The 26,437-nt window shown below is 47.8% G+C and overlaps 1 protein-coding gene across 2 annotated transcripts in view; it reads right to left on the reverse strand.

Moving 5' to 3' along the window:
* Positions 1 to 26,437, reverse strand: part of LOC144115754 (uncharacterized) — a 328,928-nt gene that overhangs the window by 42,130 nt on the left and 260,361 nt on the right. For both annotated transcript variants that reach the window (XM_077650248.1, XM_077650249.1), the window contains 2 exons: positions 18,240 to 18,382; positions 15,809 to 15,917 (listed from right to left, as the gene is read on the reverse strand). In XM_077650248.1, the coding sequence (XP_077506374.1) occupies positions 15,809 to 15,875 (67 nt within the window). In that variant the 5' untranslated portion in view covers positions 15,876 to 15,917; positions 18,240 to 18,382. The remainder of the gene's footprint in view (positions 1 to 15,808; positions 15,918 to 18,239; positions 18,383 to 26,437) is intronic.

The raw sequence follows: 26,437 nt of genomic DNA on the forward strand, positions 1-26,437 counted from the left end.
ACTAGGGCATGAAGGTTTTCGTGCGAGCAGCGGTTGGCTGCCACGTTTTCAAGACAGACACGAGATCGCGTGCCACACATTGTCTCGCGAAGGGGCTGCTGTCGACGTGGAGACATGTGAAAAGTGGCTAGAGGACTTTCGGCCTCTGCTTCAGGAATACGACCAGCGCAACGTGTACAACGTTGACGAAACCGGAGTGTTTTTCAAGTTGTAGCCAGAGCAGTCACTGGCAGTAAAGAATGAAACCTGCCATGGAGGAAAAAAGAACAAAGACCGGGTGACGGTTGTCGTTGCTGTGAACATGGATGGCTCACACAAAAGACGACTCACCGTAATCGGCAAGTCTGCACGTCCCAGGTGACTGATAGTCGTCCGTAATTTGCAGGTTGCGTACTTGTCTAACAAAAAGGCCTGGATGACGTCCAAGCTTTTCGAAGACTGGCTCAAAGATTTCGACCAGGACATGTAGAGGCAGCACAGGAAGGTCCTGTTGCTCCTGGACAACTGTTCGGCGCACAAAGTCTCGACCATGCTGAAGGCAGTTTGTTTGGTGTTTCTGCCACCAAACGCAACTTCTGCTTTGCAACCGTTGGACAAGGGCATTATCCGTTCGCTCAAGTGCAATTACCGGAAGCGTTTGGTGATGCAACTGGGTTTCGATATCGATCGACGCAGATCAACAACCATCAACATCAAGACGACGCTTGAAATGTTGTATGGATCTTGGAATGAGGTGAGGCAGTCAACAATAAGGAACTGTTTCGCGGATGCCGGTTTTGTTTTGCCTGCCGTCGAAGACAAAGCTCAGCCTGATGAAAGCCTGGTAGAGCTGCACAAACTTGGGATCGACTGGCACTCCCAGGCATCGCATTTGACAATTTCGTTTCGGCCGATGAGAACTTGGCCGTGGCGCCTGAGATGACGGATCAAGAAATTTTGGATCGCGTCGTGGTCCCCGAGGATAACAGCAGCAGTGATAGCGAAGGTGACAGCGAACGTGATGAACCACCAATAAGCAGTACGGATGCCGCGGACATGGCCAGGAGGCTGAAAAAGGCTATTTAGAAAAACTGCCGACGACCAAACTGCTGAGGTAGAAAAGACCCTCTTGTGCATGGACACTGTGGAAAACCTTATTCTGCTCAGTGTTGTGAAAACCCCCCAGACAAATATCACATCCTTCTTGAAATAAAGGAATGCAGACCTGTTTTGTCGAACCTTGTTCTTTTGTAATTCGACTTTCCTATACTACGCTCTATTTTGTTTTAAATGCCACAAACCATAAGGAGACAGGTAAGGATTACCTCGTTTATAGTGGGTTCGAAGCCCGGAATAATGCATTTTACTATTTAGAGTATTTGCGCGAGCCAAATTGTGGATTTGTCAGAGCCGATATTTATGCATACTGTTACAACGAATATCGAGTATAACAAACTCATTTACGGTCCCGATGCTACTTCGTTAAAACGACGTTCGACTGTAGTGTGATGAACCGGAAACTACAGCGAAGTGCTCCCCCGATATGTCTGCCTGTTCCCCTACACTCGTTTGTGTACCAGGTGTAGTGAAAAGAAGAATTGTGAAAGGTGAGTAGCGGCCATTTAATTTTCAAACTTGCTCCCACATTTTTTTTTGATGTGGTTGAGCTGTTTATAGAAGAGACACAAATTTGCCATGATGTTTTCTCTGCCTTGCACCAGATACCCCTCGCATGTGCTCTTGCCTTTTTGAAAAAAATAAGGTTCTCATGAGTTGGGTATCTGCGAAACACTCCCCAAGCATTATTCTGCAGTTTTTTTGCCTCCTTACAATCCCGTGTGTACCAAATTTTGTGGTTCTGGCACACCACTCCTGTGGATTTTGAAATTGATACATGTGCAGCAGAAAGAATGCATGTTGTGAACATTTCATTTATCTGATCTATGCTGTGGTTTTCTAAAATTATATCCTGTAAACTGGACTTTTTTTTTAAAACAATGCCAAATCAGCTAAATGTAGTTTCTAGCGCCGCGGTTTCGTTGAAATAACTGTTGGCGAGGATGACAGAACTATTATAACAGGAAGATGATCGCTTCCATATGGATTGTCTAAAACACTCCAGTTCAAATCGCTAAAAACAGGCGGTAAACTAAAAGACAAATCTAATACGCTCATTCTCCCCGAGGATGGGGAACAGTATGTGGGTTTACACAAGTTCAGCAAACAGATATTAGTGGATAGAAAAAAATCCTCGATGAGCTGCCCACTAGCGTCAGTTTTCTCGCTTCCAAAAAACGAGAATGTGCATTAAAGTCGCCAACTACCAGGTATGGCTCTGGTAGCTGCTTTCAAAGACCCTCCAAGCCAAGCAGTGTTATTTTCAGCTGTGGCTCGATATATACAGAGCACACCGTAATGGTTTTATGTGCAAGCAGAGTGGCTGCTACAGCCTCAAGTCTTGTTTATAGTTTAAGCTCACTAGCCAGGACATCATTTTTCACTATAATTGACACACCTCCTGACAGCCTGCTCGCCTGCTCTCGGTGGCGGCAGAAAACAGTATAATTCTTAAGAAAATTATTGTTTTGAGGCCCTAAATTTGGCTCTTGTAGACATAACGCAACAGGAGCGTGTGCTCCTAGGATATCTTTTATGTCACTATAGTTATTCATAAGTCCTCTATAGTTCCATTGCATCATGAAAGCCATCTTAATTTTGTTTTCCTATGTAGTTAAAACTAGATCAAGTTATTTATGGCCCCTTGATTCGGGGCCTGTCTGTTTTTGACCGATCCAGACAGCTCCGCCGACCACCTGACGTGGATGGCACGGGGCTACCGTGGGTCGTGTCCATTGCCTCTGCAGAGGCGCTCGACGACCGTGCAGAGGGCACGTGGACATAAGAGTTGGACCTCGACCTGTGGGAGGAGGTCTTGGGGGCCACGGACACGGGGGTCTGCGAGGCCTCTTTTTGGCTTGGCGGGGTAGTGTTACCTACTCCACCTGGGGGCCCGGATGGCCTCGCTACAGGTTCACTGCGAGTGGCCTGGGCAGGTGCCGAAGCCAGTTGTGGTGCACCGCGCCCACGCACCACATCGCCGAAGTTTGTTTTTGCTGTGAAGGAGTATGAGCTTGTTTGTGTGCATGACCTTCTTGCTTCTTTGAACGAAATGTTTCAGTAGTTTTGAGTGTGATTATTGCTTTTTCTTTCTTCCAGTACGGACACGCCCTGGAGTATGCAGCATGGTCTCCCCTACAGTTTTGCACAGCGTCGGGCACCGTCGCAGTCATCAGAAGAGCGATCTTTTGAAGCACATTTTGCATAACTTTTACGACCGTGGGAACTCACTGAACCGTGGCCGAACCTTTGGCAGTTAAAGCATCGTCGAGGGTTAGGAATGCAGGGTCTCACATTTATTTTTAGATAACCCACTTCATTTGAGTCTGGGAGAGTACTATGTGCAAATGTCAAGACTAGGTGCTTTGTTGGGATTTCTTTGCCCTCTTATCTTATTTTTATCCCGTGGACATCAACGACGTTTTGTTCAGCAAGCCCTTCTTTGATTTCTTCTTCAGTGAGGTAGAGAAAATCATTCTCTGAAATTACACCACGGACTGTACTGAGGGATCGGTGGGCAGATATCGATACAGGGATGTCACCTATAGACACAATGTTGGAAAGTTTTGACTGTTGGATGCTTTCTTGGAGTTCCAGTAAGAGGTCTCCACTAGCCATTTTCGTAAACTTATAGCCAAAGCCCAAGGCGCCCGTCAAACATTTTTCTACAATGAAAAGGGGGATTATTCTAGCAGATTTATCAGTTTGCTCACTATGAATCACCTCAAACTTAGGGAAACTTTGTTTCTTTTTTTTAATGAAATTCTGAGTTACATCGGTACTCCCTCTCTTGTTAGGGCGATCAGTTGCTGAGAGAACGTTAGCCATAGAATAAATGTGTTTTTTGGATACGATGCCAGCCACCCACCATGGAGCCCAACTTGGGGACGGGACAGGAACTTGCAAGCAAGTCCTGCCCACGCCAGCTGTACACCCCAACTATAACCCAATATGACGCAACTCAGGGTGGTTGGCCACACAAGGTTATCCCTCGCCGCCAGGAAAAAAGGAAGAAACTAGAAGTGAGTAGGAGAAAGGAGACTTGTGAGAAAGGGGTAGGAAAGTGAAAGATAGAGGGGAGGATAGGAAAAGGCAACTGCCGATTTCCCCCGGTCGGGTCAGGCCGGAGGTGCCGTCTACAGGAAGCTGGGCCAAAGTGGTGCGTTGCCTCCGCCGAGGGGCCTTAAAGGTCCAAACGCTCGGCATCGGCTCAACCGCCAAGATCCCCTTTTCCCCGAACACAGCAATGCCACGCACGGCGAAGCGCGGGTGCTCGGCTCCGTGGTGATGCACTGTTCACCATCATCCCCCTGCGGGGATGTCCTAGCTTGCGGATGCTCGGGAACCCGCGGTGTCACCACTCACCAACGCCTGCAAGCTGCAGACACCCCCCTGAGGGGCCCGGGATACTGTTTACACGTCCTGGCAACCTCGATTTTAGATGTTTTTAATTGTTGTTCTGCGACCCTTAATTTTACCCTTGAACTACCTCAACTTGAGTCACTCCAGTTTTTAGATATTCGTTTTTATTTCAATGACCCTGGGCATGTATGCTGGACGTATGCGCTGCGTACCAAGATGTCTTTGCTTCCTTTTGTCTCAGCCCATTCAAAGCTAGTAAAAAGAGGGATAGCCATGTCATGCCTTCATGCAGCACTCTTGAAATCGTGTCATCACAAAACAAACGAAAGCTTCAGCACCCAAGTCAAGCGTCTAGAAAATTCTGGATACCCTCTTGACGTGATTATCGCCGTGACGGAAACGTCGACAAAAAAGATAAAAAGACTTTCGCAAAGGCGTACAGAAGAGGAAAAGAAAAGAAGCGTCATTGTCACGCCGTACATGCATCATGTGTCCCGTAATCTCAAGAGAATTGGAGCAAAATTCGAAGTCGATGTCGTTTTTAACGCGCCGTGCAGAATATCGATGCTTTGTCGCATGGTGACAGGCAAGGGCCAGAAGAAATATGGGCGCTGTAAAAATCATGCAGAAAGTTTTGTTCTGTGCAACGAAGGTGAGAGAGAGAGAGAGCTCTTTATTGGAAGGCATAGAATTTAGCCTCGCTGACATGCTACTCTGCGTGGCGATGAGAATGTGGGAGATAAATACTGACGGAAAGCATTGCGGGAGAGGTTAAATTAAAGAGAAAAAAAAAAGAGGAAGAAGGTGTTGTTTATACTATCCCACTGAGCTGTGGTCAAGTCTACATCGGTCGGACGGGCCGCTGTCTAAACGACCAATTAAGGGAGCATGACGATTCCCTAGGTAACGGTTACGGCTCGAATCTATCGCCTCCTTGTAAGGACTGCAAATGCCACCCTCTGCTGACAAACACTTCTATAATAGGTCGGCACGAAAGAAAGCTCGAACGTGAGCTGTTTCAAGTGGTAAAAATCGCTCAGAGTGGCAGATGTCTCGGCACACCCTCAGTACTTGTGACTCAGAAAGAGCAGCGTTTTCTGATTTCTTAACAATCCCACTACTCTTGCCCTTTAAGTTTATTTTCACCATTCTTACGAATGAGGAATTGCGCATGCGTGACGGCTCCTGTGAGGTACTGCGTACTTCAATAAATGTTTTGAAAGTTTGCACTCGTCCCATACACTTCTCTGCTGTGTCCTTGTGTCTTCGCGCTACCAACACATCATCATGACCTACCAACAGGCTCGAATTTCTGCTCTATTAGAATGTTCAGCCACAACTGACCATATTCGTGGCAACGATAACCTAACTGTGTCTGAGCAGTGTAATCAAGTATGCAATCACTGCAATAAAGTGATGTGGGGCATGCTCCGGTGTGCAAGCACCGCCAGCCAAGTGCACACCTCACCCCGTGGATGCAGCTTGTTTTTCTCTTTTCCATGAGAGAATGAGGAGCTCGTCGGGTCGTCTGGAGGTGTCGCCATCTCATGTCACGTCTGTCATGGCAAGCATACCTGAGGCGTGACATGACTTGCAATGACTGAACAAGCGAGACATCACACATCACGTGACATCACTGTGATGATGTGGATTATGCCACTGTGTGGTTCCAGGCTGACAACGAAAAAGTGTGGCCGCGTGCGCTGCGAGCCGGTGTACATGCAGGATCGAATGTCAGAGCTAGGCTTCGAGATAGTCGTGGCAGTGTGTCGTTGAGTGGCATGATGTTCTTTTTGGAGCTCAGCGTTTTCCCCAAGGCCAGCTAGCCTGCACCGGTCGGGTACCGAGGTTCAGGGTCTGGCTGCCCGCACAGCACCACAGTACCCTGCTGCAGACTCATGCCTGCTTTTCCATGGCCAGGCAGCCTACCAACAAGCACCTGCCTGCTGATGCCAGCTTACCGGCAGCCAGGCGGCCCACAGACGCACTCCTGCCTGCTGATGCAGGTCTGCCGTTGGCCAGGCTCTTTCTGCCACCTGGCTACCTGCTGATACCGGCCTCCTGGTATCCAGGACGTTACCGCGAGCCGATTGCCTGTGGATACCTTCCCCAGTGACCACTCGTCGCCGACAACCAACGTCGACAGTCATCTACCTGCAGCACATGGTGGCAGCACAACGGAGCAGCACGCACCGGAACCCACAGTAGGACATTGGTGTTCCTCTTGTCGAACCCCTCTAGGCTGCTTTAAGTGCCCCGTAGTGTATGTGTGTTAGCGTGCTAGTGGGCTAGATATGCCGAATTTTGTCCTCGTTGTCGAAGAAAAACAGTGCTTCGATGCTGAATGCGACCTCTTTATTGCCCAGAGCTCCTGAACGGACCTGGACCCTTAACTACATCACAATATGGTGAGCCTGCCAGGATTCGTCAGTGAGAGGGCCAAGTAACAGCCCCATATTCACGCAAAGCGCTAAGCTTGAGCGACGATGGACCTAGAGCATTTAGCCACGTTGGGCGCGCAACTGGGTTTCTAGGGTGCTGAGCTGAGGGAGTGGGTAGACAATGAACGTGCAGCGCAGAGGGCAGAGCAGGCTGCAGAAAGAGAGGAAAGTCAGGCAGCCACTGCGAGAGAGAAAGAGATTCTGGAATTGAAACTCAGATTCCAAGAATAAACTTGCAGTAATGAGACTGATCATGTCGAAACCCTTCCAGCATCAAACCATGACATTTCTCTCAACCCACAAAAACTGTTACAGTTGTTCGGTCAGCGGCACGATGATTTGCATGCATACGTTCAGCGTTTTGAGCCTGCAGCAATGGGACAGGACTGGACTCAAGATAAATGGGCTTTGGCCGTAAGCATGTGCCTCACAGGCGAGGCGTTAACTGTGATCGGTCGAATGACTGCCACTGAGTCGGCAGATTATCAAAAAATAAAGAAGGCGTTCCAGCAGCGATTTAGATTCACTGCTCAGGGTTACAATGGCAAATTTCGGAGGGCTCGAGCTCAGGATGGTGAGACAGGGAAACAGTTAGCAGCCAGGCTTTCTCTTACTTCGACCACCGGATTGAAACGGCAAATGTTACCAAGATATTCGAAGACCTGCGCAACCATATGATTGCTGAGCAGTTCCTCCGATGTTGCCATCCGAAGCTCGTTATCTTCTTGAAGGAGTGAGAGTGCAAGACACTTGATGGGCTGGCCGACAAAGCTGATTGCTTCCAGGAAGCACACAACTTTTCTAATTCCAGCAAAGTCCCTGATGTAGCGAAAGAACCCAGTAAGGTCTCTGTCGACCCGCTGAAGAAGGCACAATTAAGGTGTGCATGCTAAGCAATCGTCCGGGGCATCGGGCTTCCGACTGTCACAGCTCCACTAAAGAGGTACCCAGATGCAATTCTTGCGGCAAGATCGGGCACCGGACGGAGAATTGCAGAAGTCGGCACCCGAAGAAAGAGCAGAGTGCTGCTTCCCGTCTTACTCGTGCTCTCCCACCTGCCCCGCCTGCCAGCACTAAACAGCCAAAACATGTAAAACAAAAAAGCTCCGTTCCTAGTGGTCATGACCAAAACATGGGGAACGTGCTTCAGCCTACAACGGGTAGGATGTGAGGTGCGGAATGATTAGCGACTACAAAACTCGTTCGCGTTCTTCAAGACAAGGGCAGTAATGCTGTCGTTATCCGCCGGAGTTTGGTTCCAAAGAACTGCGTGACAGGACGCACAGGGACACAATATCTCCTTGACGGTACCGTCACCCAATTAGCTGAGGCAAGAGTGCAAGTGCAAGTGCATACGCAATACTACTCTGGCGAGGTGACAGCACTTTCCATGAAATGCCCCTTGTACGACCTCGTGCTCGGAAACATCCCAGGTGTCAGGGAACCACACGACCCGAACCCAGGCTGGATGAACGCACGTGTTAGCATGACGCGGCACCAGTTCCCCAGGAACACCTAATGCCGGTAAAATCGGAGCGTTGTGTTAACGCCGTGGCCAAGACACAAGAGGACACGTTATCCCCGTTGCACGTGTCACGAATCCAGTGCTGTTAGCTGAAAATACCAGTTAGCTGAAGAGCAGCGGAAGGATGCAACACTCAAATGGCTCTTTCCTAAAATCAGTAAGGAGTTTATATCCAGTAAGGGTCATAAATACTTCTTCCGTGAAGAAGGAAATATTCTTTACCGGCATTACTCCATGTCGACTGGCAGGAATTTCGAACAGGTTGTTGTACCCCTTGCGTTCAGGTCGCCAATTCTACACAGAGCCCATGAAAGCATTATGGCCGGGCACCAAAAAATACGACGAACGACCGATCGTGTACCAGAGAATTTTTATTGGCCCCACCTACACGGAGATGTCGCCCGATTCGTTAAGTCGTGTGATAAATGCCAAAGAACAACACCAAAGGGCAAGGTTGGCATTGCACCACTCGGCAACATGCCACTGATCACTACTCATTTCGAGCATGTTGCCATCGACCTCATCGGGCCTTTCTCACCCAAGTCCGATAAAGGCAACTGATATATGCTCACGCTGATGGATTTTTTTACACGTTATCCTGACGCCGTCGCGCTTCCTGCCATGTGCACGTTGCGGAAGCGCTAGCCGAAATGTTTTCCCGCATTGGTATCCAAAAGGAAATTGTGACTGAGCAGGGGGCCATGTTTACCTCCGACCTCATGAAGGAAGTCAGCTGACTTCTCTCCATCAAGCTGCTCAAGAAGTCACCTTATCACGTGATGGCGAATGGCCTCGTGGAGAAATTTAATGGAACTTTAAAGACAATGCTTAAGAGAATGTGCCAAGAAAAGCCTCGGTCATGGGATAGGTATTTGGCACTGTTGCTCTTCACTTACCGTGAAGTTCCACAGGTTAGTCTTGGGTTTTCCCCGTTCCAATTGATCTATAAATGCCATGTGTGAGGGCCACTGACAGTACTCAAGGAGCTCAGGACAAATCAGATTATCGATGGAGAAAGTTGCTCAACGTACACCTATCTCATCGACCTCAGAAACTGCCTGGAAGACACATGGAAACTTGCTCATGAGAAACTGCAGAAAGCAAGCCAGAAGCAGAAAACATACTATGACGGGGAGAGTCACCCCAAAAGGTTAAGTCCGGGCACAAGGTTCTGATTTTTCTGCCCACAGACTCCAACAAGCTGTTCATGCAGTGGAAAGGTCCATACGATGTCCCTAAACGCAAAAATGACGTGGATTACCTTGTGGAGCTGGGGCAAAAGAGCAAAGTTTTTCACATAAATATGCTTAAGGAGTACAAAGAGCACAATCCTTTGGTGATGCAGCAAGTATCGACCGCATCCGAAACCGACCAGCCAGGGGCTACTAATTCGAATTACCGTAAAAACCCGCGTAGAGTACGAGGTTTTTTTCCAATAATTAGCACCTCAAATTTCCGCCTCGTATTATTTGCGGATCCGAACAAAAATTTCAGTTTTGCTCGAAGTTTTGGTTTTGTTATTGCCACGTGGCTACGGCTTGGCTTTGTTATTGATTTGTTGCTACGGCTTGGCTTCGTTACCCGTGACGGCGTGGCTTGGGCTAGCGTGGCCTTCCTGACAGCGTACGCGCCGACGCATAAACCACGCTTCGCGAAGGGAAGGTTCTTTTTTTCTGCCGTGGAGGAGCACGATGTCAGGGCCACGAAAACAGTATTCGGCTGCTTTCAAGAGAAAGGCTATTTTAGTTGCCGAGAACATCGGCAACAGTGCGGCCTGGAGGCAGTTCGGCGTCACCGAGGGAAGCATCCGCGGATGGCGACGACAAAAGGAAGCACTTTTCGCATGCAGCGGAACGCGAAGAAGCTTTCGCGGCTCGAAGAATGGGTCATACCCAGAAATTGAACTGGCCCTGACGGAGTTCATAAGAGAACAGCGAGCCGCACATCTACCTGTGAGCGTGGAGCTCATGCAGGTAAAAGCTAGGGAGCTTGCTAGAGAAAAAGGTATTCCAAGCACCGCGTCCAAAGCGAGCAAGCACTGGATATACCGCTACATGTGCCGTGCTGGCTTTTCGTTACGGCGGCAAACGTCGATTTCCCAAAAACTGCCCGAATCGTTTGAAGAGCTGCTGGTGGCTTTTCAGCGCCACATTATTTCTTTACGGAAGTCCAAGAACTTTCAGCTAGGGCAAACAGGCAACGCTGACCAAACGCGAGTTTATCTGGACATGCCATCACCCCTCACAGTGCACGAGAAGGGTTCCAAACAAGTTTGCGTCCGGTCTACCGGCAACGAGAAGATGCGGGTTACGGTCATGCTATCGTGCACAGCTCCCACCCTATGTCGCGTTCAAACGCAAAACAATGCCCAAAGGTGAGGAGCTGCCAAAGAATGTTATCGTGAGATGCCACAAGAAAGGTTGGATGAACGAGGGTCTTGTCCTTGACTGGGTGAAGTCCGTGTGGTGTAGGCGGCCCGGTGCACTATTGTCCTTCCTGTCGATCCTCGCGCTGGACGCGTTTCGCTGCCATTTGGCCGACTCGGTCAAGAGAGTTACGCGATTGCGGCACTGAACTTGTCGTCATCCCAGGCGGAATGACTTCCCAGCTGCAGCCACTTGACGTTTGCGTAAACAAGCCTTTCAAGGACGCGGTCAAGCGGTGCTACGCTGAGTGGATGCGCTCAGGTGAGCCTGCAGTGACGCCGACTGGGCGGCTGAAGTGGGCATCGCCAGCCATGCTGTGCAAGTGGATTGCGGACGCGTGGGCGAGCATTCCTGCGGACCTTGTGCGTCGGTCTTTCAAAAAGTGTGGCATATCAAACGCCCTCGATGGCACAGAAGATGAGTGCCTGTGGGAAGATTTGTCGGACAAGGAAATCTCCGAAGAAAGCGCTGTTGAGGATGAGAGCGATTGAAGTGCGGTGTCCGATTGCAATAAATGCCTTTCTTCGTGCTTACCTGGTTTACCTCACTCGTATTATACGCGGATAAATTTTTTTTTCTATTTCGTGTCTCTAAAATTTCACCTCGTATTATATTCGGGTTCGTATTATACGTGGGTTTTTACGGTAACTGTTGTGAATACCGACATCTTCGAATTACGGAGGTTTTGCCCCACTGAAATGCACAAGGCTGTGCTGGGACCCCAGCATCAGTTCGAATTAACCGTCAGTTCAAATTAATCGAGTCCGAATTACCGAGCTGTACAACACCTTAGAGAACAGTGACAAAAAAGCTCATGCGACATTTGTAGCTTGGTTACAAATATAATGCGAAGTGCTTCCTGAAACAGACAATTTGAAGGGGCCATGACATGGTCGTTCTTCATATTGCAGTTTTGTGCTTCAGTAACTAATACAAGAGCTTATGATTCAGTTTCTGAAATTTGGCTGCCCTGGACGCACTCTATATTCCGAAAAATGCAATCGAAACTGAGAACGGGAAACTCCTCCCACCGGCAGCGACCTCCATATTGAATGCTATCGCGACGTCACCAGGCCATACACGGAGCAACGTCGTCTGCTCTCGTCGCTGCAATGTGCGCAGCCAGGTGTCTTGCCCCCGTAATTCAGCGGACGATCGAAGTAGCAGTCCTCCCCCATATATGAGTGACTGGCGCCGCAAAAGCGCTAATAATAGTCACGCAGTTATTCTCCGGTATAGGTATAGGGTCTGGTTACACTAGGCCTATGGGACGGCAGTCGGCGGTCAGTTGGCTGGTCGGTATGAAAAATGCCATCACTGACGCACTGGTCTGTCAAGCTAGACCAACGACAACGCCAGAACGATCAACGACCCCGTATCGCAGTAGTGTAAAAAGTGAACTTAGTGGGAACCGGAATAGCGGACTAGTTGGTATGACATTCTAAAAACTTAAGAATTTTAAAACTTATTCAACCTGATGCTAGCCACGGCTACATACGCGATGTGCGTGCACCAGCGAAGAGGTGCTTTCATTCGGTGCCTGCGCATAGAACCTATCGGCGAGGCAATTGAGCGACACGGGCAGAAAACGCCGCACAACGGTGCCCCTCGTCGCCGTCGCCTGGGCTTGCGCAGCCGAGCGAAAGCTGCACTCCCGGTGAATAGACGGCCCGAAAAACTGCGCTTGTGTACCTTACCGTTATCGAAAAAAGCGAAACGAGCGGCCGCACTTCATATCTTCACACTGTCTGACTAATCAGCGGGGAACTCTTGCCAGATGCTTGAATTTCAGCTCGGATGGCGGACCACTGGCCCCTGTCGTGACGAGGCCTAGCGAGTGCGATTCGTGTGTGCGATTTCGGTGATTGCGGACAGCGAATTCGCAAGTTTTAGAGCCTGAAAATAGCTGTAGAGAGTAGTTTTGGCCAGAGTGCCCTCAAAGCGAACTCTACCTACATCGCAGGGCACGAGTACAATAAGGGGAAAGCGCAGATATGTGACCCGGTCTGCACAGCATGTGCTGAAGGCAGCCGGGAGCAGCCATCAGCGTCAACTGTGGACAACAAATCTCGTTGTTTTCATTAATTCAAGTAATTCCCGAACGTATCTTTAGCTAGAGTGCTTCAATATCAAATACTGATGACATAAGAGGAAGCAGATACAATTAGCGGGAAGCGCCAGATACGCGAAGCGTTTCTCGTGCAGGCGATATAGCATCAGCGGCAGTTCTTGCAGTGATATCATAGTGTGTAAATGAATAAAACTACAATTTGTGAGCAATACTACGTAATATTTAAGATAAGGAGAGCCCACCTGACGTTTTATCCCAAGCAAACGAGCAGTACTGTTGGCGCATAGCTATGTAAACAACCCCTGCGCGGGGCTGCAGTTGTCGTGATCGTCGCATTCCTAGGTCACAATGTGCACGCACAGTAAACGCTAAATGATGTACTATTTTTTTCAAGCACTCAATTAGCATTCGAGTCGCGTAGGGTTTTGCAAGCGGCTTAGTTCCTGCAAAACGGTTCTACGAGCCGAAGGGGATGTATGTTCAACTTACAAATGCACACACACCACGGGGAAGTCGTCTCATTCGGCACTTTTCTCTGCTCCTTTCGTGCCTCAAGGTTATTCTAGTGCCACCTTGTGATAACTTGTTTAATTATCGAACCGATGAATAGCAGACAAGAAATTGGTAGCCAGCTACAAAGCGCCGCGGCTTTCACGGTGCACATCGGCAAAGGCATGCACAGCACGTGCCGCTTTTCACATACGGGAGCACTTGATTGCGCAAAAGGGACCATACTCATAACATAAAACTAACATGTTTCACAGCGTAAATAATAAAGCAGGGGTGCATCGATTTCTGTTTCCTCAACAATCACATGTCGGGCGCCACGAGCAAGTCCGCTTTCTTAAGGATCACTCAGCTCGCGTACTACGCTGAAGGCTTCTGAAAAGAAAACACGGAAAATACATTTTATTTCGATAAGCTAAAAAAGGATAACTTTTCGAGTGACCGCCGTCTACGGTGTGCATGCAAGCACCTCAACAGCGCGCAGCAAACAACGCGGGGCGGGTATGCCCCTCTGACGTCAGTGATCAGAGGTTGCCAGACCAGCAAGCAGTTCGCAGAAGAAACTGAGAAAATTCGTTTTAAAAACGTTTACCGCACAGAATCAACTGAAACTTGGGGGAATTTTAATCTAACAATTTGAGAATTAAATGCGATAAACAGGGTATGCGCGAAAATAGGCTGTCATGGCTCCTTTAAGGAAACATTTGGTGTTATAATGTATGAATATGGCAACACTGTTTTGACAGGCGCCAATGTCGTGAATCTTCCCATACAAGCCGCCGCGGTGGCTGAGTGGTTATGGCGCTCGGCTGCTGGCCCAAAAGACGCGGGTTCGATGCCGGCCGCGGCGGTCGATTTCGATGAAGGCGAAATTCTAGAGGCCCGTGTGCTGTGCGATGTCAGTGCACGTTAAAGAACCCCAGGTGGTAGAAATTTCCGGAGCCCTTCACGACGGCGTCTCTCATAGCCTGAGTCGCTTTGGGACGTTAAACCCCCATAAACTAAACCAAACCATCATCTCCATACAAGCGTGTGGGCCTGTTACCACCAGAGCCATGGCATTTGAAGCACTAGCTGGCTTGAGCAGACGGGGGCGCAAGCATATTAAGACATAGACAGAACTTCATTCGTTACCAGGTTCTGCCTTTCAAGAGAACTCAGACAATTAAATTCATCAAATTTCTATCACTCCATTACTTCTGCTGATGTCCACAAACACAATACAATCAAAAAATAAAATGTTACCACTAACACACAATTTTGCAAAAAATGTAAAATGCATGAATTTTGGAAGAAACACTAAAAATATAGGGGGTTTTAAGTATCCCACACAAATTGCTAGAACCACATTTCATCGAAAAGGAAGGCATCATATTGCCGCACACAAGAGCTCGCACAGCGCGCAGAGGAAGCTCGCCAACTAGCGCGTGTGCGCACCAGACCTCAGCGGAGTATGATGCACGACGCTACAATCTTCGCCACAGACGTGTCATATATGAACCTGGCGACAAGGGGTGGGTCTGGACGCCTATTCGCCGCCGTGGGCTCTCCGAAAAACGATTACGGCGATACTTCGGGCCCTATGTTGTGCTGAGACGTTTAACCGACGTAACGTATGAGGTGGTGCCAGACGGGTTATCGACATCCAAACGACGCCAGCAACAAGTCGACGCCGTCCATCTTGTACGTATGAAGCCATACTACTCGGACCGATCTTGACCTCCTACTTCCTTTTCTTATCACCGAGACTATGCTTCCTGAGGAGGGGGGCAAGTGCCGCATGCAAGAAGACGCAAAAGATGACGACTGGATCTACGAGCGCAATGCTAAAAGAGGAAGAAGCTGTAAACGCGCAGGGACTCTGTCTGGTTGACCAGTAAACCGTTTTTATCCTCGGGGTTTTACCGAGTCGTGACAATATGAACAAGTGATGCGCTTATTGTTTCCTACGACAGCCCATAAGTTTCCCTCATGCAGTGATGTGACCATTTACCTGGTCTATGTCTATAAATGCCTCGCATGTGGACTGCTTTGTGGCTCACAGGCTGTGGAATGTGATGCACATGTGTGTATGAAATCGGTGTGCAGATCATATCAATTGAGCTAGAACTGCACAACCTCCAATCTGTTTTTCTACACAGTATTGTTTTCTGCATTCAACACATTCCGTGGCACCCCATCATGAAACGCAAGCCCCAAAGGAACCGTTTTTGGTAAGGGAAACACTTGCTGCAAGTGAAACTGACTATGCGATTTGTGTCACTGAGTCTATAGTATCAACCACATGCGGAGACCACATGCAAAGCAAACAGACAGCGCCAGCGCATACACTAAACCTGCAGTGCACCCAACCACCATGGCTACTGCAAATGAGCATCACCTGGTCCTGCTGTATGTGCCGCCACGGCCGCGTTGTGGGCCAGGAAAATGGCCTGGGCCCTGGCCATTGGATCAGCGCATGGAGACGTACATGACCTTGCCGCTATCTCCTGCAGAGAAACCAGTGTGGGAGCCACACATTATTACTACTAGAAGCACTGCATGTGGCAACAGGCCAACTAAATGACCAGCCAGCCCATCCCGTTTGCAAAGTGACTTTTTATCCAAGCAACATTCACACATATCCATCACTAGTGTCTCCGCTAAGATGCTGAAACATGTTAGGCACTTCACCAGCACCTTTCATCATATATGTACAGTGAAAGCACGTGAATTCAGATTTCATTAATCTGAACTTCTATATCATTCGAAAAGTGCGACATGGTCCGCCCACACACTATCAGAGTCTATGTAAACCATGCGGCGGGCTCTGTTGCGGGCTATATCTATGTGCCACCACGCCTAGGCAGCCTGTGCAAACGGGAGGCTCCACTGCCTCTAAGGAGGATATGTGGAGAGGGCAAAAACGGCAGGATGACCGGACCGGAGAGCGGGGGAGGCTCTAGCTCATGTTAGCGGCAGCATGGCAGCGGCAACTGGCTGCGTGACCTCCGAGATGTGTACCTGACTGTTGCTTGTAGCTACTGATTTTGAAGGCTTCAGTAGCTTGCTACGTTAGGCTTTGCTGTTGAGCAGTGGACGACACGACCAGTGCCAAGATACAACGAATAAGGCACATCGCAGTGTCTCCGGCACTCCGAAACCACAGCCGTGCACAAAACCCCGTGTGCTAAACCAGAGAATTGAAGCTTTCGCTGATATTTGCTGTGTGTCTTTGTCTCAATTTTCCAGTGCCCTCTGCATCATATTCCGTGCAATTGGTAGCAGCAGTCACCCCAAGTTAAACATACGGAGAGTACAAGTGTGCAGTAATTTAGAAATGTCATCCATCTGCGGTAAATACCTTGCCAAAACGCCTAAAAGGAAGACTGAAACCATGTGTGAAGTCAGCATTGGTCTGTTATCGAAACAGGATATTCCCTTTTAAAAAGCACACTCATTCGTTCAGTGCCTCACAGCAACCCGGGGTCAGAAGGATGGAAAATTGGGCAAAATGCAACTGCCGTGGAGACTTTTGCTTCTCAACATAAACGGTTGAGCAGCTCCCGCGGCTCAAAGGTGTGAAAATGCGAGTCGCAGAGGTTACATAGCCATTTTGGTCAAAAACCAGCAGTCGCAGAATGGCCACATGCTGCCGTATATTTCAGCCTTCCCGACCATGCTCACGGGCAATAGCCCTTCCTTCACGCCTCCGACACAGCCCTCCACTACAAAAATCGGATACGTTGAAAGTCGCCTGTCTCTTCTTCAGTTTTCTAGTTGAAGAGGAGGCCTTCTGCTCAGGTCCAGCTTTAGAACAGAAAGTGTTGGCCGTTACCTTCCGGGGAAGAAAAAAAAAGAAAGGCAATCGTGGAAATTTTTAGAACAATAAAAAGGGAAAATCTCACTACCTGGCTGCTTCACGATGGCAGTTAACCATATCTTTTGTTCGCTTTCATTTGTTCGGACTTTGAATTATTCAAACTGCGTGCATTACGAATTAATCAGTTTTACCTTCTTTCACACTAACCTGTACAAATATTCAAATCGCCAATTTAGTAAAGCTCATCAACATCTGCAATTCTTCAGGACTTACAAGACTTGACCTTGAAATTACCATTGATATCCTCATTTCTCAATCTTTAAATGTCCTTCACATTACTTGAGCTTTAATGCCTCACCTTACCACAGTTTGTCTTCAAGGAAACTCACCATTCTTGAACTCATCTCCACGTTTCTTCCAGCTACTTTTCGCTTGTCGCTACACTTCATGCCCCCACGATACCATGCTGGGGCTCCTTTTTCTTCTCTTCCACACAATGAGGCTTCCTACTCAATGCACTGCTTTTAGGAATCTGCTTTATGCAGCACATCCCCAGTCAGATCACACAATAGCCACACATCCCAATGTTAAAACTCTGCATAAACGATACAAATCGCACTGTCCATAATCAATGACAACCAACCCCAGTTTAAACTTGCTATCAAAGAAGACAAATACTGTGTATCCATTAATGCCTTTTAACATTAACAAAAAAACACACGGTGCCAAATACACAGCCTCTCAAAGCTGAGGCACACCATGGTGCTTTGGATTCTCGCAGCACATAACTGCACCTGACTGCATGCAGTATTACGCAAAAGCAAATAACAAGATGCACAGCTGCGAATGCAAAATTAAGGCCGATTTCGTAGCGTGCCCTACCTGCAGTCTTTTGCAACACACATTAAATTGGCACTCAGGAACTCTGCCAGCAACTATCACACTGCTTACCAAGCATATATTCAGGCAGAGAGCAGTCCCACGAAGCCAGTGGCCCCGAGATACCCACCTGGGAGATTCTGTACTAAGCCAGCCAGCAGACCCACAGGCGGCCAGGTGCAGCTGGTCTCTGGCCACAAATGGAAACTCCGTGACCACCACAGCTGGCCAGCGGCGTGCAGAGCCCAGCCGGGCCCACACCAGGGCACCCACCTGCATGCAAAGATTGCTCACTAGGGGCCTCTGAATACTGCAGGCATGCTGTGTCAGTTCCACTGTATCGAAGATAAACCTTTCCCCTGGGCTGATTGATTGGTGACTTTGCCATCCTGGCAGTACAAAAAGGTTGGGATCAGGCAAAGACAAACAGACAAACACACAAGGATGGCACTCAGCTTTCAAGTGCATTTTGTTTCATGCATTGATGTGCGTTCTCTGACCAACTTTTAAGCATGCCCACTGAGTCATATCAAAATGGTATGAATGCAATAAAAATCGAAAGAAAACAGTGCCAGGAATCAGGCAGTACAAAAAAAAATTACGGGAAAATCATACATCTGAAGTGACAATTCTGCAAAGCAGCTGAATTTATCCCCAATGATTACCTTGACGGTTTTACCCACCCTCTCTGTGACTCAGCATCTACGATTGTGCACACCACTTTTGGAACTTTATTCGAAGCATCTAGAGCTGTTTTCACGATGTCAGAAACATTTGGAATCCCTGCTCGACAGAATGGTAGGGCCATTTCGTGCCTAGAAAAAAAAGAATCACTTTTCAAAAACAAGAAATAAAGACTGACATCACAAAGTTCTATGGTGCGCCTAGCAAGTGCTGTCTGGTGCTGTAACTTTTTTCTTCTCTTGTGCAGTGGAATGTTTTACTTTGTTAAAAACATTGTAGTTGATTTTTTGTTGCCGTAGCTGCTGATAAAAAAAATAATTAACTGGGCATAAATGTTTTTTTTTTAGGATAGGCCTGGAATCGCATGAGCATGGACGTGCGTGGTGTACATGAATTTAAAAAATTTTTGAGGCGCTTCTGTTATCTCATTATAGCAAACACAAAAAAAACTGCAATAGTTTGATATAGCCAAAGTTTATAACATAAAATTTCGTCAAAAACACGCACAACAGCAGAGCAGTTCAGTTAGTCAAGGCATCACAAAACAGGTGATGTTGTTAAAGAAACTGGGAGACATTTTCGCAAGTTTTACTGGAGTTTCTGAAGGCATTCATGGTGATTCCACAAACAAAAAAGAACTGAGCGCCAGTTAGGTTGTCTTCCCCACATAACAATGCCAGTTGGTCAAAACCCAGCTATAGCGGTATCCCCAAACAGCTCTACCAGCTGCTGGTCAAGAGCCAGCAATAGTGGCTTCCCCGCTTCACAACTGTGTTGCATGAAAAATGGTGCGTCAAAGCAAAAGCTATCGTCATTTTCAACACTCCTGTGACGGCCGAGATGAGTGCAGGACAGTTACTGCAAAGGGCAGCTGCCTACTCCACTGCTTCCGGGGTAGTGTCGGCAAACGCGAGAGGTTCAACACGTGCTGACCTCCTAGCTACCAACCTTCCGTACTGCTCTATCTTCTCTGGCGCAGCTGGCGAGTGCGAGATTTCAACACTAGCATGAGATCAAAGCGTGAACCTTGACACGAACTCCAGCCGCACCACCTCCAGTCACTTGTGTAGAGTGGCGAAGTGTGCCACCTGCCGTCCGAGTGGGTGCCGCTTATTGCTGGGGGGTTAGATATATCCGTTTTAGGGCCAACCGTGTTTGATATATCAAGTGAAAATTACATGTGTCTATTGAGAATATTCACGAAGAGTTTGATATAGCCAATAAATCGTAACATCCATGTTCGTGATATCAAGGTTTGCCTGCATACAAACAAATTTTCAGATTTTCTTCGATAGCAGAACATAATGCAATTCTGAAAGGGCTAATGAATGCTTTGCTCAAAGATGGGGCTTCACACATGCAACAGAATTTTTCTGAAGGCTGGGGCCGACGGAGATGAGTGGGTGGGTGGTGGACGGCAATTCGGGAGGGTGAAAGAGTGGTGTGAAAGTGGAGTAAGGGTGGTGGTACAGTGTTCTCGAAGGTTGTGTAGGGGCAAAACCAGCACTCTCCCCGTGAGGCTTTAGAAGAGGTTGCCGCGCCACGGCACTGGCCTAGACTCCTGGAGCAGCAACAGCGCATCGTCAGTACGCATGCTGCGTGGCTAAGAGGGGCCGACAGGACAGTCGCAGACAGTTTTTTATTGCATCACCGCTTGGCTGCCAATGAAGATGCAAGAAACCAATGGAAAATTACTTTTAACCTTTCAAAGAGAAATCAGTGGCTGTGTTTCAGTGACGGCACCAACGGGAGGCAAGGGATGGCGGCCGCTACCTCGAAAATTTTCCTGGCGCTCCTTTCTGTCACTGGAAGAATTAATTTTGTTTGCTCACAAGCACCTAAGCAGCTTAATCTTTGCGTTGTGTTATGTGAAACCAATATATCACTGTCTCATACCGCAATTTGTTCTTTTTATTTCGTTTTGAAGAGGAACAATGCCCAAAAAATAACTCCCCCTTCGACGTACACCATCCGCGTACGATATCCTGGGCAGCCTTTGGAATGGTAAAACCATAACCTACAACGTTTGGCTGCAAATTTCTTCTATTTGAAAAAAGGCAACTGCCAATCTTGATTTTTCCGGGGTTTTGTTTCATTACTTTTTTTTTTCAAGAAGGTCAGGTGGAATATCTTCCAAACGAAATAGGATAGCGCTTGAACGACGAGTCCGCAAGTGCCTTTTACTGTTTCGCTCACTTGTTGAGGTTCATAACACAGGACACTGGATCCTTGATTTTTTTCCTATGCAATAATTTACCACCGTTCTGACTGTCATATGCTACGATGTATTAAATTCATGCAATCTTTTAATGGAATATTTACTTTCTTGATTTGCTTGTCACGTGCTTGAGCAGCACAAAAGTCTTCTCTCTCGTTGCCTCTAAATCCGATATGACTCGGTACCCAGCAGAGTTTTAGGCTTTGTCCTTTAGCTGTGGCTATTACTAGGTTGTGTATGATATCACCAAGCATAGCAATGACTGCATTTCTAGAGTGGAGAGCTGTAAGCAAACATAGGGAGTCTGTGTAAATAATGCTGTCTGCGAGGTTCTCTTTTACTATTTTTTCAATGGCTACAGACACGGCGTAACATTCGGCAGTGAAGATTGATGCACACTGTGGTAGCCTCACTGTATGATTGCAATTACCTTGTGCGACTGCACTTCCAACGTAAAGATCGGTTTTTGAGCCATCTGTATAAAAAGCTGTGCAAGTACTGTATTTTTCCTGGAGTGCAAAAAATTCTTGTATTATATGCTGTGGTGGAGCTTGTTTTTTGCTGAAATGTGCAAGAGTGAGATCATAGATTTCCGGGAAATTGTACCATAGCGGCAGTGAATCTAGTCTTCCAGCAATGCCAGGCAATGTGTCCAGTACGCCGAGATTTTGGCACATCTCTTCAAAACGCAAGAGCGGTTTGTTGTTAAACAGTATTCTGGATGGGCACTTTGTGACTATTTGGTGACAGATGTGTTTGGGTAGCGAATGGATTTTTAGAATGTAGGAACACGTGAGCATCGTTACTCTGTCTGTAAGTGATGGTTCGTTCGTTTCTACATACAGACTGTCTATGGGCGACGTCCTGTATGCACCAGTGGAAAGACGCAAGCCTAAATTATGTACTGGATCTGGCCGTTTAAGGTACGATGGCCTCGCTGACCCATACACTATACATCCGTAATCCAGTGTGGAGCGGACTACAGAGCGATAAATTTGTAAGAGGCATGTCCTATCGGCTCAACAGTGTTTTCTCGACAGCACTTTGAGTAAGTTTACGGATCGAGAAGCCTTCTTTTTCAATGCATTTATGTGAGGTAAGAAAGTGACCTTTCTGTCAAATGTTATACCAAGAATTTTATGCTCATTTTTCACTGGTAACTCTAATTCGTTCAGGCGTAGTGTGGGATCTGTATGTATGCCTCGTCTGAGTGAGAACAGAATTGCCACCGATTTCTGTGGGCAAAACCGGAAACCATTTCTCTCCGCCCATGTTGCCAGTTTATATACTGTTATTTGTATTTGTATTTCACACGTTGATACATTGGAGGAAGTAGAAGCTATTTGAAGGTCGTCCACATAGACTGAGTACATAACGGAGCTTGGGATTATTTTCGTAAGAGAGTTCATTTTTCCAACAAAGAGAGTTGTGCCTAAAATACACCCCTGAGGTACTCCGTTTTCCTGAATGAAACTCCTCGAAAGGATTGTACCCAGGCGGACATGAAATGAATAACGGTTAGATAAGAAGTCTTTTAGGCAGTTCAACATTCTTCCTCGGATGCCAAGCTCGGCAAGGTCTTGAAGAATTCCGAACCGCCAGGCCGTATCGTATGCCCTTTCTAAATCGAAAAATACAGCGAAACAGTGTTGCTTATGAACGAAAGCTTCTCGAACAGTATTTTCAAGACAGACTAGGTGATCTGTTTAAAATCTTTTTAAAACCACACTCATGGGCATCAAGAAGTTCAGAGGATCGAAAGACAAACGTTAATCTTATATTAAGGACACTTTCAAAGGATTTTGCGAGGCAACTAGTCAGGGCGATGGGTTTGTAACTGCTAGGAGAGGTTGGGGGTTTTTCAGGTTTAAGGAACGGTACAATAAGAGCTTTTTTCCAGGCTTGAGGTATTTTCCCCGAAACCCATACTTTGTAAAAAAATCTTAAAAGTGCCTCTACAGCAGGCTTGGAAAGATGGGCAAGCATTTCATGGTGTATTTGGTCGGGTCCTGGAGCAGTTTTCTTACCAGCAGACAGTACAGTGTTGATTTCCTGGAGTGCAATAAGACCATCATATTTTTCATTAGCACCTCCACTTGTTGGGAGCCTTTGTTTTTCGGCTATTACTTCTGTATTTTAGAAATGACTGCATATACAGTTGAACCTCGTTATAATGAACACTGACATAGCGAATTATCGGTTATAGCAAACTAAATTCGAACTTTGGTTGGTTATGCTTCAGTTTTACGAAATTTATTTTTTTATAACGAAACCGAAAATGCGAGATCCACCGCGATATCGGCTGTAATGAAGAAATATTAGGTTTACGCAAGGCTCAAAATGCTAAAGGTAGCATAAAAAGAGCAAAATAAATATTGGAAGCGAATTCACAAGCACACTTTTTTTTTTATCATTTGAAAAGGTTGCAGAAAGTTCCGCGGCCAGGCACATCAATTGCGCGTTTGACTGGTCGCGCCACCTACGAACAGAGTGCAAAAACTCTGAAAGCTCATATGACGACAAAGATCCGAAGGGCGGCACCACTTGTCCAGCGGTGAAGACAAGCGCGGCAACACTGGCAACAGCGAGGCGGCGGTGGCGAGCCGGCATTGCGTAGAGAGCCTGCTTTGCGGCACCCTCGACATCATCTCAGTGCAGCGCCAGGTCGACATGGCAACGAAGCGGAAGGCGGTCTCGCTCGAGACAAAACTGCAGATATTGAGAGCTGTGGACAGTGGCCGCAAGAAAAAGGATGTTCCAGCGGAGTTCAGCGTTCCCCCAAGTACCTTATCCACCATTTTAGCCGCAAGAAAGAAGATTGAGGGCAACACCGAGGACGCTATAAAAGCTGACCGTAAGCGAGTTAGGCTTTACCATCACCCGGACGTGGAAGCGGGTTCGCTTTCATGGTTTAACGAGGTGAGGGCACGAAACTTGCCAGTATCGGGAGCACTTCTTCAAACGAAGGCCATCAGCCTGGCCTGTGCACTAGGGCATGAAGATTTCCGTGCGAGCAGCGGTTGGCTGCCACGTTTTCAAGACAGACACGAGATCGCGTGCCACACATTGTCTGGCGAAGGGGCTGCTGTCGACGTGGAGACATGTGAAAAGTGGCTAGAGAACTTTCGGCCTCTGCTCCAGGAATACGACGAGCGCAACGTGCACAACGTTGACGAAACCGGCGTGTTTTTCAAGTTGTTGCCAGAGCAGTAACTGGCAGTAAAGAATGAAACCTGCCATGGAGGAAAAAAGAACAAAGACCGGGTGACGGTTGTCGTTGCCGTGAACATGGATGGCTCACACAAAAGACGACTCACCGTAATCGGCAAGTCTGCACGTCCCAGGTGCCTGATAGGAGTCCGTAATTTGCAGGTTGCGTACTTGTCTAACAAAAAGGCCTGAATGACGTCCAAGCTTTTCGAAGACTGGCTCAAAGATTTCGACCAGGACATGGAGAGGCAGCACAGGAAGGCCCTGTTGCTCTTGGACAACTATTCGGCGCACAAAGTCTCGATCGTGCTGAAGGCAGTTTGTTTGGTGTTTCTGCCACCAAACGCAACTTCTGCTTTGCAACCGTTGGACAAGGGCATTATCCGTTCGCTCAAGTGCAATTACCGGAAGCATTTGGTGATGCAACTGGTTTTCGAAATCGATCGACGCAGATCAACAACCATCAACATCAAGACGACGCTTGAAATGTTGTATGGATCTTGGAATGAGGTGAGGCAGTCAACAATAAGGAACTGTATTGCAGAATGCGGTTTTGTTTTGCCTGACGTCGAAGACGAAGTTCAGCCTGATGAAAGCCTGGTAGAGCTGGACAATACTTGAGATCGACTGGCACTCCCAGGCATCGCAATTGATGATTTCGTTTCAGCCGATGAGAACTTGGCCGTGGCGCCTGAGATGATGGATCAAGAAATTGTGGATCGCGTCGAGGTCCCCGAGGATAACAGCAGCAGCGATAGCGCAAGGTGACAGCGAACGTGATGAACCACCAATAAGCAGTGCGGACGCCGCAGACATGGCCAGGAGGCTGAAAGGCTATTTGGAAAAACTGCCGACGACCAAACTGCTGAGGTAGAAAAGGCCCTCGTGTGCATGGACACTGGAAAACTTTACTCTGTTCAGTGTTATATTCTGTTCAAGCAGTGTTATATTCAGCTGTGGCTCGATATATACAGAGCACACCGTAATGGTTTTATGTGCAAGCAGAGTGGCTGCTACAGCCTCAAGTCTTGTTTATAGTTTAAGCTCACTAGCCAGGACACCATTTTTCACTATAATTGCCCCACCTCCTGACAGCCTGCTCGCCTGTTCTCGGTCGCGGCGGAAAACCGTATAATTCTTAAGAAAATTATTGTTTTGAGGCCCTAAATTTGGCTCTTGTAGACATAACGCAACAGGAGCGTGTGCTCCTAGGATATCTTTTATGTCACTGTAGTTATTCATAAGTCCTCTATAGTTCTATTGCATCATGAAAGCCATCTTAATTTTATTTTCCTATGTAGTTAAAACTAGATCAAGTTATTTATGGCCCCTTGATTCGGGGCCTGTCTGTTTTTGACCGATCCAGACAGCTCCGCCGACCACCCGACGTGGATGGCACGGGGCTACCGTGGGTCGTGTCCATTGGCTCTGCAGAGGCGCTCGACGACCGTGCAGAGGGCACGTGGACATTAGAGTTGGACCTCGACCTGTGGGAGGAGGTCTTGGGGGCCACGGACACGGGGGTCTGCGAGGCCTCTTCTTGGCTTGGCGGGGTAGTGTTACCTACTCCACCTGGGGGCGCGGATGGCCTCGCTACAGGTTCACTGCGAGTGGCCTGGGCAGGTGCCGAAGCCTGTTGTGGTGCGCCGCGCCCACGCACCACATCGCCGAAGTTTGTTTTTGCTGTGAAGGAGTATGAGCTTGTTTGTGTGCATCACCTTCTTGCTTCTCTGAACGAAATGTTTCAGTAGTTTTGAGTGTGATTATTGCTTTTTCTTTCTTCCAGTACGGACACGCCCTGGAGTATGCAGCCTGGTCTCCCTCACAGTTTGCACAGAGTCGGGCGCCGTCGCAGTCATCAGAAGAGCGATCTTTTGAAGCACATTTTGCATAACTTTTACCATCGTGGCAACTCACTGAACCGCGGCCGAACCTTTGGCAGTTAAAGCATCGTCGAGGGTTAGGAATGCAGGGTCTCACATTTATTTTTAGATAACCCACTTCATTTGAGTCAGGGAGAGTACTATGTGCAAATGTCAAGACTATGTGCTTTGCTGAGATTTCTTTGCCCTCTTTTCTTATTCTTATCCCGTGGACATCAACGACGTTTTGTTCAGCAAGCCCTTCTTTGATTTCTTCTTCAGTGAGGTGGAGAAAATCATTCTCTGAAATTACACCACGGACCGTACTGAGGGATCGGTGGGCAGATATCGATA

This window comes from Amblyomma americanum, chromosome 1 (genome assembly GCF_052857255.1).
Source record: "Amblyomma americanum isolate KBUSLIRL-KWMA chromosome 1, ASM5285725v1, whole genome shotgun sequence".
Taxonomy (NCBI): Eukaryota; Metazoa; Arthropoda; class Arachnida; order Ixodida; family Ixodidae; genus Amblyomma; species Amblyomma americanum.